The sequence below is a fragment of the Mustelus asterias genome, chromosome 10 (genome assembly GCF_964213995.1).
Source record: "Mustelus asterias chromosome 10, sMusAst1.hap1.1, whole genome shotgun sequence".
NCBI classification, from domain to species: Eukaryota; Metazoa; Chordata; class Chondrichthyes; order Carcharhiniformes; family Triakidae; genus Mustelus; species Mustelus asterias.
In genome coordinates this window covers 77366479-77380553 of record NC_135810.1, presented here as the reverse complement: position 1 = coordinate 77380553, position 14075 = coordinate 77366479, and the positions used below count along the sequence as shown (strand labels likewise).

The window sequence follows — 14075 nt, the reverse complement described above, 5'->3', positions numbered from 1 at the left end:
TCAGGACTGTTTCAATTCCTTGCTCTTATTTTGAATTTTAGGTGCTCAGAGCTTTCCAAAAAGCACAATGACAGAACGCTTTGACTGCCACTACTGCAAGGAGTCTCTCTTTGGGAAGAAATATATCCTTAGAGAAGAGAACCCCTATTGTGTGAAGTGCTACGAAAGCCTTTATTCTAATACCTGTGAGGAATGCAAGAAACCAATTGCGTGTGACAGTAAGGTATATGATCTATCATCTTCATTCACTGAGGTGTAACTGCCATGTAATGCAATGTTGGGGTTTGGTGTTTTAACAATACTGTCTCATTTCTGTACATTGAGTTGGGGCTAATGAATTTTGCCATACCAGAATGTTGATGATATTAGTTCAACATGAGTTAGCTGTTTTATTATTGTGATGTGCTCAATGGCAGCCTTTAAAAAAAAATTAAGAACGGCGATTATTGTTTCTCCTGTGTCAGGGGGCAGGATTTGACAAGGAACATTGCAGGTGAGACTAGAACTGTCCACTCATGGCAATCAAATACGCAAAACTTTGCATCTTAATAACCATAGTCTCTTCCAGTTATTTCGAAGTTGCTTAATTCAAGCTATCTGATAATTCAAATGCTTTGCATCCTAAAATCTCATTTGCTGTCATTTACACTGCTTAATTGAAATTATTAGACAATTCAGATTTTCAGTCCAAAAACCTACTTCAAATGATTAAGAACAGATTGTAACTTGTTGATTTAACGTTTGAAATTTATTCAAACTTTCTTTTGTAATATAAAAGCAAATTACTGCTGGAATCTGAAACAAAAACAGAAAATGCTGGAAAATCTCAGCAGGTCTGACAGCATCTGTGGAGAGAGAATAGAATGAACGTTTCAAATCTGGTCAGCTCTGATGAAGAGTCACCCAGACTTGAAACATTGGCTCTGTTCTCTCTCCACACATGCTGTCAGAACTTGCTTTTGTAATGTTGTCCTTTCTTTGTAAATTAGCTACTGTCTTCAGATTCATTTGGCTTTCATAGTGCTGCTGCTGACAGTGCGGATCATGAGCTGGTGCAAAGACCACTGCTACTGAACACTTAATAGTAATTGTCAGTATATGAGTATAATTTGAGACATGACATGTGGAGCAAAATGTAGCATACTTGGAGGGAACAGAACTTATGGATTCCAAAGCTCTCTACTGCATCTAAGATGTGCGGGGTACCATCTTGGTGTAACTCTCCTTTCTGGATTTCCTTTCAAGCTGCAGGAGGTTGCCACAGTCTCCATTCAGTGCTCCATTCGCTTAGCACAGGTCCTACGTGGAAAGTTGATTGAATGGGATTTGAAGAAATAACCAGTCTAGTTTGTGACACTCTGCATTTGTATTCCACCATTCAAAACAATGCACTGGCTCATATTTGCAGTCATTCTACATGGTTCACATCACAATTTCAAATATATTTAATTTGAGGGTTTCTAGTGTCAGGCAACCTTGTTCTTCTGATCTCCCCAATTTTCTCAGCAAATCTACTCTACCTCATATCTCATGAAGATAGAATCATAGAATCTCTACAGTTCAGAAGGAGGCCATTTGGCCTATCGAGCCTGCACTGACAACAATCCCACCCAAACCATATCCCCGTAACCACACATATTTATCCGCTAATCCCCCTGACACTAAGGCCGGAATTTTACCAGCACACCCACCCCGATCCCAGGAGTGGGCCAGGTTCGGAGAACGGCATTCTCCGTTGGCCTCGGGTGGGATCGTACGAACCTCAGGCAGATATGCCGGTAAAATGCCATCCTAAGGGTCAATTTAGCATGGCCAATCAACCTAACCCGCACATCTTTGGACTGTGGGAGGAAACCAGAGCACTTGGAGGAAACCCAAGCAGACAAGGGGAGAACGTGCAGACTCCACACAGACAGTCACCTGAGGTCAGAATTGAACCCGGGTCCCTGGCGCTGTGAGGCAACAGTGCTAACCACTGTGCCACCGTGCCGCCTGTGCCGCTGAAAGTATTTGGGTACAACTCTATGTGTTCTAGAAACCCACTGTTAAGACTCACAAATGTGAACAATAACAGTCGGTTTGGCAGTCCCATTCAAATAAATTTTGCTGCCAACTTCATTTGCATCACAATTCAATACTTACATAAGTGCTTCTAGCAGGGCCTAGGGGATTTTCACAGTAACTTCATTACAGTGTTAATGTAGGCCTACTTGTGACACTAATAAATAACCTAAACTGAATGTCAATGCAAACAACCTGGCCAAATTTCTTACCGTGAATCAGGCAACATTTTGGCCAATTACTTCTTCAACAAACAATAAAACAGAGCTGAGTTAACTCAACACAGCTTGGTGATGAAACCTGAAACGTTCGGGTCTCAGCCACAGTGGGTACTCTTTTCTTCCCCTGTCCCAAGTTCTCCTTTTCACAATTGGGTCTTTTTCATTTTTCTCATTTCTTTAGCTTTCTATTTGGATCCTGCACCAATAACAGGTTGACAGGACAGTCATTCCTCAGGCCTCACTTCAACATAGTTCACAAATTCAATTGAGGTGGAAGGGATGGGGGTGGGTGGGGGGGAGGGGGGGGGCAGGGAGGGGTGGAGGGGTGGAGGGGTTCCAGGCCGCTGGGTGCCAAGCTGGTGGAATATGTTTTGTGGCAGAATCTGACTGATCTTTTTGTTTCAATCAATGGAATGTAACAAAGATTGGGCAGCTTCCACAGAGAGCAGTGTTCAATCAGGTTGCCACCCAGCTGGTGAAGTTACAAATGACTCCCAGGAGGTACATAAAATTAGTCTCAATTGACTCATTCTCTGATGTTTCCTTCCTGTGCACAAGCATCAAATCCATTCAGCAACAATGTGAGTTTAGATGAAGTAAGGGAAAACAATGTCCTTGAGAAGTCACAGATAAAAGCTTGCGCTTATTGCTAATGAACTACATGCTAGGTGTTAGATCACTGACATTGTTTATACTTTCTTGCAATTTTCTCCCCTTCCATGATTCCGTTCACCTCGAGGCTAGTTTTCTGCAATGCAACCCCTGTCAACATCCCGAGCTCTAACCCACACAAACTCCAGCTCAAACAGAACTTGGCTTCCTGAACCTTACTTGTACCAAGTCCCACTCAACTATTATCCCTGTCCTGGCAACCTTCAGCCCATGTCCCAAAACATTGATTTCAAAACCTTTGTACTTTCCTATAAAAATCCTTCATGTCCATGTTCAGTACTATCTCTGCAACCTAGCCCTGCAACTTGGTCATATCTTTTACTCTTCCAATTCTGTGTGATACATTTAAGTGAGGGTATCTTAATTTCCTCACTTTGTGACAAAGCTTTCAGGAGCACGGTCATGGCCTTCAGAACTCTGTCCAAACCTGGATGGTGTTTGATGGGAGAGGAGAGCAGGCCTTGCACAGTCAGTAATATCTCACAAACAGCAATGTGGTAATGAGCAGACAATCTGTCTTGCAGGGTGTTTTTTTTTGTGTGAGCCAAGGAGGAACATCATGTTGTGGACATTGATTTAGCTGTGATGTCCCATATGGTGGAACAGCCTGCAGACACTGTCTTGGCTCACACATCAATGGCAAGATTTAAAATGCTTTTCTTTAACCAATTTCCACTGATTAGTTCCTGAATTTCCCTAGATTGATAAATGGATGAAAATCATTTTTCCCCTGATTTTTGCTTTCCAAAGTCGGAATTTCCTTGCTCCTGAGTCACACTGTGTGCTGATCAATAAATGTGATGTGATGACTTATTACTGTTATGCAGTGACATACCCACATTGAATGGTAATTGATGCAAGTAGCATGATGACTTACACATGTTGCATGATCTATGTACATAGAACCATGGAACCATAGAAACCATACAGTGCAGAAGGAGGCTATTCGGCCCATCGAGTCTGCACCGCCAACAATCCCACCTCAGGCCCTATCCCCACAACCCCAAATGTTTACCCACTAATCCCTCTAACCTACACATCCCTGGAAACTAAGGGGCAATTTTAGCATGGCCAATCAACATAACCCGCACATCTTTGGACTGTGGGAGGAAACCGGAGCACCGGAGGAAACCCACATAGACACGGGGAGAACGTGCAAACTCCACACAGACAGTGACCCAAGCTGGGAATCGAACCCAGGCTCCTGGAGCTGTGAGACTGCAGTGCTAACCACTGTACCACCATTACATTGTGTGATGACATATGTACATTTTGTTTTACCTGTTTCTGGGATGGGAGGGTTATTGGCAAGACCAATATTTATTGCCCATTCCTACTGCCCTGGAGAAGGTGGTGGTGAGCTGCCTTCTTGAACCGCTGCAGTCCATGTGGTGTAGTTACACCCACAGTGTTGTTAGGGAGGGAGTTCTAGGAGTTTCACTCAGTGACAGTAAAAGAACAACAATCTAAGTCAGGATGGTATGTGGCTTGGAGAGGAAATTGCAGGTTGCGATGTTCCCATGCATCTGCTGTCCTTGTCCTTTTAGGTGATAGAGGCTGCAAGTTTGGAAGGTGCTGTTGAAGTTGCTGTAGTGAATCTTGGAGATGGTAAACACTGCCGCTACAGTGGTGTAGGGAGTGAATGTTTAAAGTGGTAGATGGGGTGCCAATCAAACGGGCTGCTTTGCCCTAGATGATGTAGAGCTCCTTGAATGTTGTTGGAGCTGCACTCATCCAAGAAAGAAGAGAATATTCCATCACCTCCCCTGTGTCTTGTAGATAATGGACAGACGTTTCAGAGTCAGAAGATGAGTTAGTCATCACAGAATTCCCAGTCTCTGTCCAGCTGTTTTAGCCACAGTGTTTACATGGCTGGTTCAGTTAAATTTATAATCAATAGTTAGCCCCAGGATATTGATGTTGGGGGATTCAGCAATCGTAATGCCACTGAGTGTCAAGGGGAGCTGGCTAGATTCTCTCTCATGGGAGATTATCAATGTCTGACATTTGTCTGGTATGAAAACTACTTGCCACTTATGAGCCCAAGCCTGAATGTCATCCAGACCTTGTTGCATATAGACATGGCTAGCTTTTGATTGTTACTGAGTATTATGCAAACATTAGTGAGCATCCCCAATTATGGCCTCATGATGGAGGGAAGGTCGCTGATGAAGCATTTGAAGGTGGTAGGGCTTAAAACACTACCCTGTGGAATTACTGGAGTGATGCCCTGGGACTAAGATGATTGATCTCCAACAATGACAACCTCCTCCCTTTGTGCCAGGCATGATTCCAACCAATGGAGAGTTTTTACTCTAATTCTCAGTGACGTCAGTTTTATGTGGGTTCCTTGGGCCCACACTCAGTTAAATGCTGCCTTGATGTCAAGTGCAGTCACTCTTATCTCACCTCTGTAGTTTAGCTCCTTTGACCATGCTTGGCTCAAAGCTATAATAAAGTCTGGAGTAAAAAATCTAACCAAGCACCGATGAACCATTTGATCGAACTGCCAATAACACCTTCCAAGACTTTGCCGATGATCGAGAGTTCGCGAGTAGACTGACGGGGGTGTGGGAGAGTGGGGGAGTGGGGGAGTTGACTATGTTGCTTTGCTTTATTCCGCATTTTATGGCAAGACATATCTGGGAAATGTTCCACATTGTTGCAAGATGCCATTGTTATAGCTGCACTGCACCAGCCAGTTCTGAAGCTCAAGTACTACTGCCAGGATCTTGTCAAGGCATTTGCTAATTCCAGTGGCTTCAGCCACTTCCTGATATCACATGGAGTGAATCAAGTTGACTGAAGATTGGCATCTGTGGTGATGGGGACCTCAGAAGGAGGCCGAGATGGATGACCCACTCAGCACTGCTGGCTTAAAGTGGTTGCAAATCTTTTGCATTAATGAACCAGGCTCTCCCATCATTGAGAATTGGGATATTTATGGAGACTCCTCCTCCGTTAGTTCTTTAATTATCCACCACCATTTACAATTGGATGTGGCAGGACTGCAGTGATTTGATTCAATCTGTTGGTTGTGAGACTGCTTCTCTCTGTCTATCACATGCTACTTCTGCAGTATAGCATGCATGTAGTACTGTGTTGGTGATTTAGTGGCACAGTGGGTAGCATCTCTGCCTCTGAGCCAAAGTTCTGGTTTTAAGTCCCAATTATGAGTTTGATATCCAAGGAAGGTGAATTCATAACATGACCAAACAGATTGAGTGTCGACCTGCAAATCCTTCCAATATGGCAATGGCTGGCGATAAGAGGAGCAGGAGAGGCTCTTGGTCAGACACACTTGATGTGGAGTGGCATCCCCTGAAGCTATAAGCCTCTGGTGACAGACTAGCAATCTGTTCCAGGAATTGTTAGTTATGGAAACAGATGAAAGTCTGACTTAGTGCACCACTAGATGTGGGAAGAGAAAAGGATTGGCCTCCTGTGTTTGAATTTCACCAAGCTGGCAACCCATTTTTAGATGTGCTTGGTGCTGCTCTTTGCATGATAGAACCCATAGAACCCCTACAGTGCAGAAGGAGGCCATTCGGCCCATCGAGTCTGCACTGACCACAATCCCACATAGGCCCTATTCTCTTAACCCCTCACATTTACCCTGCTGATCCCCCTGACACTAAGGGGCAATTTAGCATGGCCAATCAACCTAACCCACACATCTTTGGACTGTCGGAGGAAACCAGAGCACCCGGAGGAAACCCATGCAGACACAAGGAGAACGTGCAAACTCCACACAGTGACCCGAGGCCGGAATTGAACATGGGTCCCTGACGCTGTGAGGCAGCAGTGCTAACCACTGTGCCACCGTGCCGCCCAAATGATGCCTATGCATATTGCGTGATAGCTAATGCATGTTGCATGATGACCTAGGCATGTTGCATATTGACTGATGCCATTATACAATAACCTATTCATGTTGTATGTTGATCTATGTACATTGAGTGATAATGTATGCGTGCTGTGCAATGGCATATGTAAATTGTATGTTGACCAATTCACTTTGCACAATGACCTGTGTATGTTGCCTAATGGAGTACACATTTTATAATCTCTGTATGCAATAATTATGATGATGTACCTAATAAGAAGCATCCAGAGTCCTGACTTGGTAAGATTTAGTCACTAGGGGAATCCTGAATGCAATTGTCAGTTTTCTAATTGGCAAAGCCAAATTATTTTTCTATTGATAGTTCAAGATTCAATTAATTAAAGGGATTGCCTCCCAAAGAATTCAAAATCTGGCTATGGAGAACCATGCTCTCGACCAAACATAGCAGCCATTTTTAATGCAATTGTTGTGATTGGTTCCCAAATGAGATCCCCTAATTTGTTAAATTCTTGAATGGGACCCCAATTTTGTTATGATCTCAGGTAAGGAAGAATGAACCGGCTCCCCTTCTTTATTCCAACCCATCAGTTGATCGCAACAAGATTAATTCATAAGGGGTCCATTCTCCTGTGGATAACTTCTCCCAGTCCAAATATATTGATTTCTTCAGAAGGAGTCAATTTAACTAGGCTTTCTTGAGTCAAAAAAAGAGTAAGTATATTAATTACTAAAACCCAAAAAAAATGCCACACTCGTACACACAGATCAGAAATGAGAAGTTAAGAGTCCAAATAAAATTTTTAAAATACACAAATCAGTCTTTGGTTTGTCTGTGAGGTGCAGATGGCAATATGTTGCAGCCATTAAGTTGGGTGATTCTGGTAGATCTGACTTTGGCAGTTTTGCAGTTAGTTGGAGACACTTGATTCGGCAGGCTGGTTGAAGAGACTGTCAGATTCCCTTTTGATTATGGCTTCTGCTGAGCCTTGCCTCCACCAACAAGAAGGAGCAGCGCTCCGAAGGCTCGTGATTCCAAATAAACCTGTTGGACTTTAACCTGGTGTTGTGAGACTTCTTACTGTGCCCATCCCTGTCCAACGCCGGCATCTCCACATCATGTCCAGCAAGAGAGAGAGAGAGAGAAAGAAGGAGACATTCTGCAACTACAGGGCTGACTGGATGGTGTTTCTTCTTGTTTCTGGTCACTCACACACTAGTACACCAGCATTCCCAGACTAGGTCTGCAGGTGCTTTTTAACCCATTTCCCTGTGAATTCCTGGAAGGAAAGTCTTGCAACCAGAGTCTGCTCTTTCTCTAATATCAGAACATTTTACACATTTAGAGACATAATTCAGCAGGCTATGCATTTTTGGATAATTGCTAAGATGTGCCAATCAGTTTCTGTTGTCACTGCAACCACAGGAGATCAAAGTTCAGTCTTTTGCATTTCTCTTCCTTTCACGGTAGCACAGTGGTTAGCACCGCTGCCTCATAGCGCCAGGGACCCAGGTTCAATTCCCGGCTTGGTTCACTGTCTGTGAGGAGCCTGCACATTCTCCTCGTGTCTGCGTGGGTTTCCTCCAGGTGCTCCAGTTCCCTCCCACAGTCTGAAAGATGTGCAGGTTAAGTGTACTGGCCATGCTAAATTCTCCCTCAGTGTACCTGAACAGGTGTCAGAATGTGGTGACTAGGGAATTTTCACAGTAAATTCATTGCAGTGTTAATGTAAGCCTACTTGTGACACTAGTAACTAAATGTCAAAACTTTTCAAATGTCTGTCTGAAGTAGGCCTTGACATCTTTTCAGGTGCAACATTTCATGTTCTCTTAGGACAGGTCTGTCAACTATACTCTGCCATGGAATTTTCCAGAAAGTGCACTACATTATCAGTCATCTTTTGCTCAGTGCCTTTGCTTGTATTTCTTCTTAAAGACACAGGTCTTCCTTAAAATAGTTCAAATTGCTTGTAGGTATTTGGTACCGTGAGTCCGCTATCATTACACAATACTTAACAGCTTGTACTTATACTTCTTTAAGACTCAGATACTATTATAAAATGTAACACATCTTTAATTTTGTTGATTCTACTGAACAGAATAATTTATTAGGTTCAAAAAATCTTTCCTGATCGATTTGGAGTTCAAAAGTACAGTAAATATTTGTCACCAAATAAACTCCAGCTTGCTGCACGCTAAGTATCCTTTGCAGTTTTCATAACACAATCATTTTACTGCATGGCATTTGTACTGGTGATTTTCCATGTTAAATATTGAATGTTGTAAAAGAGAAAGACATGGATCGTAGATCATTTTTATAGTATTAACTGACTAAGCTCATAAAAGGTGTTGCTTGGAGGGTTAACCATACTAAGGCATGTCATATTGTTAGATTGGATGAAAAATATGGCCTTAGACTTGAGATCACGAAAGAAAAGGCAATTGCAACATGTGCTGCTAAGATTATTTTTGGTATCAGTCCATCACCTATCATGAACTTTTCAGTAAATAAAACTCTTTGACATATTGTCATAAACAATACATCTTGACTGGTTGAGTCAAACCACAGGAAGCACGTGACAGACTTTAGAGAAGCTGTAAATGTTTATCAGAGTGACTGCAGACGAGACACATTTCTCAGCAGTTTCTGGATGTTTGTTTCCTTGAATACAGACCAATTGGCTCCTTTAGAGTTTAAAAAGAAGTAAAACTTAATAATAGTACTATATGCATCCAAATAAAACTGCAATGAGGAACTCGGAGACTATAGCACGACCAGATCCTAATATTACAATTTCTCCACACGTGAGGTTGAATGATTTTCTGGAGATGTTTCTCATATCACAAGATGGCCAGGTTTCATATCATCTGTCAATTACATATTAAACAGAAAGATTTCTGATAAAAGCAAAATACTGCGGATGCTGTAATCTGAAGCATAAACAGAAAATGCTGGAAAATCTCAGCAGGTCTGACAGCACCTGTGGGGAGAGAGTAGAGCCAATGTTTGAGTCCAATATGACTTCTTAGGAAATCTGACAAGATAGATGCATGTTATATTTCACATTTGGGAGATGATGTCAGTAATAATTTCCATCAAGTTTGTTTGATTTTTTTCCAGTATTTCTTTAAGCCATCAGCATATTGATGCAAGTTTCCCTTTCATGACAATAATTTTGCCACATGTTTGGCACTGTTTTGTGCAACATATTTGTAAACTATAAAGTTAAGATAGATCTCAGGAGGTTATTTTCACATAGAGTCATTGACCTCTGGATTAAGTTATCGTTGAAAAATGTGAGTGTGATTTCCAGCAAGAGTTCAAGCTGAAGTTGGACAAATTCCTAGCCATGGCCTACACTGGAGTTATAGAAGTAATTGGGTTAATGAAGAATAATAGTTTGCTCGATTGCTTCTGGGGGTCAGAGAAGAATTTCCACTAAGGTTTTATTTCTCTGCTTTTCTGTCTCTCCCAGGAAATTGCTTGATTATGGTGGGGAGAGGGGGCTTTTTTAATATTCTAGTTTAGTTTATGAGTTTAGTTTATTTATTAGTGTCACAAGTAGGTTTATGTTAACATTGCAATGAAGTTACTGTGAAAATCCCCTAGTCGCCACACTCCAGCACCTGTTTGGGTATACTGAGGGAGAATTTAGCATTGCCAATGCACCTAACCAGCGTGTCTTTCAGACTGTGGGAGGAAACCGGAGCACCCGGAGGAAACCCACGCAAACACGGGGAGAATGAGCAGACTCCACAGTCACCTAAGCCAGGATTCGAACCCCAACAGCAGTGCGAACCGCCATGCCATTGTGCTGTCCTTAGTGTTGGTGGTGTTGGTTGAAGGAGAACATTCCGCTCTTCTTCCAACAAGTTCCATTGGCTCATTAGGAGACTGTTTGGTGCAATTGGTGCATAGGAGACTGTTAAATAAGTTAAGTGCCCATGGTGTTAAGGGAAAGATCCTGGCATGGATAGAGGATTGGCTGACTGGCAGAAGGCAGAGAGTGGGGAGAAAGGGGTCTTTTTCAGGATGGCAGCTGGTGACCAGTGGTGTACCTCAGGGGTCAGTGCTGGGACCACATAGACTATTTTCTAAATGGGAAAATGCTTAGGAAATCAGAAACACAAAGGTTAACGTGCAGGTTCAGTCGGCAGTTAGGAAGGCAAATGCAATGTTAGCATTCATGTCGAGACGGCTAGAATCCAAGAGCAGGGATGTATTTCTGAGGCTGTATAAGACTCTGGTCAGACCCCATTTGGAGTATTGTGAGCAGTTCTTGGGACCCATATCTAGGATGTCCTGGCCTTGGAAAGGGGCCAGAGGAAGTTCACAAGAATGATCCCTGGAATGAAGAGCTTGTCATATGAGGAACAGTTGAGGATGCTGGGTCTGTACTCGTTGGAGTTTAGATGGGTGAGGGGGATCTTATTGAAACTTACAGGATATTGCAAGGCCTGGACAGAGTGGACGTGGACAGGATGTTTCCACTAGTAGGAAAAATTAGAACCAGAGGGCACAACCTCAGGCTAAAGGGACGATCCTTTAAAACAGAGATGAGGAGGAATTTCTTCAGCCAGAGAGTGGTGTAGCTGTGGAACTTTTTGCTGCAGAAGACTGTGGAGGCCAAGTCATTGAGTATCTTTAAGACAGAGATAGATAAATTCTTGATTAATAAGGGGATCAGGGGTTATGGGGAAAAGCCAGGAGAATGTGGATGAGAAAAATATCAGCCATGATTGAATGGCGGAGCAGACTTGATGGGCCGAGTGGCCTAATTCTGCTCCTATATCTTATATAGCCTTATGGTCTTATTAGCATTTACTAATTGGTTCATGGGACATGGGCATTGCTGGTCAGCATTTATTGTCCATCCCTAGTTGCCCTTGTTCAGAGGGCAGTTGAGTGTCAACTGCATTGCTGTAGCTCCAGAGTCCCATGTAGGCCAGACCAGTTAAGGATGGCAGATTTCTTTCCTAAAAGGATTTTAGTGAATCAGATAGGTTTTTCCAACAATTAACAATGATTTCATGATCATCCGTAGATTCTTAATTCCAAATTTTTTTTATTGAATTCAAATTCCACCACCTGCCATGATCTCCAAAACATTAGCTAAGTTTCTGGATTAATAGTCTCGTGATAATACAACTAGGCCATCGCCTGCTGGGTGAGATGGGCTTCATGGTGTCTATAGGTTTCACTATGTAGGGCAGGAGAGGCTTGTTAGATGACTTAGTCTTTTCATGTCTTTTTTTTATGTGTTCATCCAGCATTTGCTTGACAGTGCCCACCCACTGAGGTGGCAGCAAGCAAAATAATCAGAGTCATCTCATGGGCCAGCCATGAATCTTTTTTAATGCTTACTATCCATCTCTCCAATATGGAGACTGAGTTATATGTACCACACTAGCAAATGTGCATGTATGGTCATGTGCTGTAACTGCAAATAAAATACAATAAAAGGGACCGGTTGTAAATAAAAATTACTTGCTAACTTCACTTTTCATTATGCTTAAGCATGTTTTGTAAAGCAGTTTGCTAGCTTCTGCTCACATTTTCCACAAAGATAAATCTCCACGGAAGTTACTGTACTTGAACATTTTTAAGTTATTAGTGCAGCGCTTCCTGTGCATATGTGCAAGATCATTTTTGTGCAGGTCATGCTCTTAATTGTCAAACAAAAATGAAAACCAGAAACATCTGTCTTATCTACAGGACACATCAAGAAATCTCCCAACCCCCGTAGAAGTATGGAACATTAACTCTAATGTAAACTGTGTGACATTTTATCTACAATTTGAGATGCTTCAGCTTTGCATTTTGAATGTATTGTTTGATTCCGGCAGGACTTGTCCTATAAGGATCGCCACTGGCATGAAGCCTGCTTCCATTGTTTCCAGTGTAAGAGATCACTGGTGGACAAGCCTTTCGCTGCCAAGGACGACCAACTGCTCTGCACAGACTGTTATTCAAATGAATACTCCTCCAAGTGTCAGAGCTGCAAGAAGACAATAATTCCAGGTTAGAACAAAGTTTTACACATGTTGGAATTTTACCACACTGCCCGCTGTGGGAATCGGAGCGGGTGTGGGACGGACCATGGAAAGATCCGTTGACCTCGGGTGGGATTGTATGGTTTCGGGACGAGTGAGGCCATAATATCTCGCCCAATATTAACTCCTGAATCATCATGGGATTAAAAGCAGTCTATTTTCTGTTAGAAGGTTGCTTCTTCAAACCAGTGGCTATGGTAAAACCCTTCTTTCATTTTTTTTCTCATTATATATGGTACAATCCCAGTCTTACCTCAAGTCGAGAAGGTCGAGCCGTGCTGCTCCTAATTGCTACAAAGAAGGAAACAGATCCTAAAAGTTTTTTTCTACCTTCAGACAGTTTCCCCTGAGCCACAGGGTTGACAACCTTGTGATAAGGAAAGGAACTGGAAGTGTTTACCTGATTGATGGAGGAAGGGTTGACAGTTAGCTGATGATGGTGTCTAATTTAACTTTCAGTTATAATTTTTTAAATGGGCAGGAGGAGAATAAAAGGAAAATCAGGTGGATTGTTTAATGGGCAGCCAATTGGTTAGTGTTACACCATCACCGAAAGTAAATATCAGCCTTTAGAAGTTTGAAGCAAAAACAGAGAGACATTTCAATAATCAGTCAGAATCTATGGAAAGAACAGATTAGTATAGACAAAGGATCGAGAACTGAAACACAAATTATTTGTTCTCCCCATTTTGTTTTTGCAAAAATATAATTCAGTCATAAAGAAAGAACATTACAAAACACTTCTAAATGGCTATCACAGAAAGTGCAATGATATTCAAGTTTTCTACATAGATCATGTTGCACTGTGAAGTGCTTCAGTACAATTGGGATACATGTAATATTTATTGTATATATTCAATGTGAGTCATACTGGGGGTTCTATATAATTTCCACCCTTTGGTGCACTCTTAGACCTTTCCCCATTGCATCTCTGTGATTTTGAGATTTTATTCGAATTTAGATCCAGAAACCAATGTCACCTCCAACCCTATTTTAAGAATACTGACAGTGCAGAAAAAGGCCATTCAGCCCATCCAGTCTGCACCAACTCTCCAAAAGAGCACCCCACCCAGGCCCCCCCTTCTGCCCTATCCCCATAACTCTGTGCACTTACCATGGCTAATCCATCTAACCTACACATCTTTAGACATTAAGGGAAAATTTACCATGGCCAATCCATCTAACCTGCAAATCTTTGGACTGCGAGATGAAACTGGAACACC

The 14075-nt window shown here is 42.3% G+C and overlaps 1 protein-coding gene across 5 annotated transcripts in view; it reads left to right on the top strand.

The window, feature by feature from the left end:
* LOC144499690 (four and a half LIM domains protein 2) overlaps window positions 1-14075 on the top strand; it is a 44433-nt gene that overhangs the window by 13177 nt on the left and 17181 nt on the right. For all 5 annotated transcript variants that reach the window (XM_078221967.1, XM_078221965.1, XM_078221963.1 and 2 more), the window contains exons 2-3: window positions 42-223; window positions 12646-12820. In XM_078221967.1, coding sequence (XP_078078093.1) covers window positions 68-223; window positions 12646-12820 — 331 coding nt within the window. In that variant the 5' untranslated portion in view covers window positions 42-67. The remainder of the gene's footprint in view (window positions 1-41; window positions 224-12645; window positions 12821-14075) is intronic.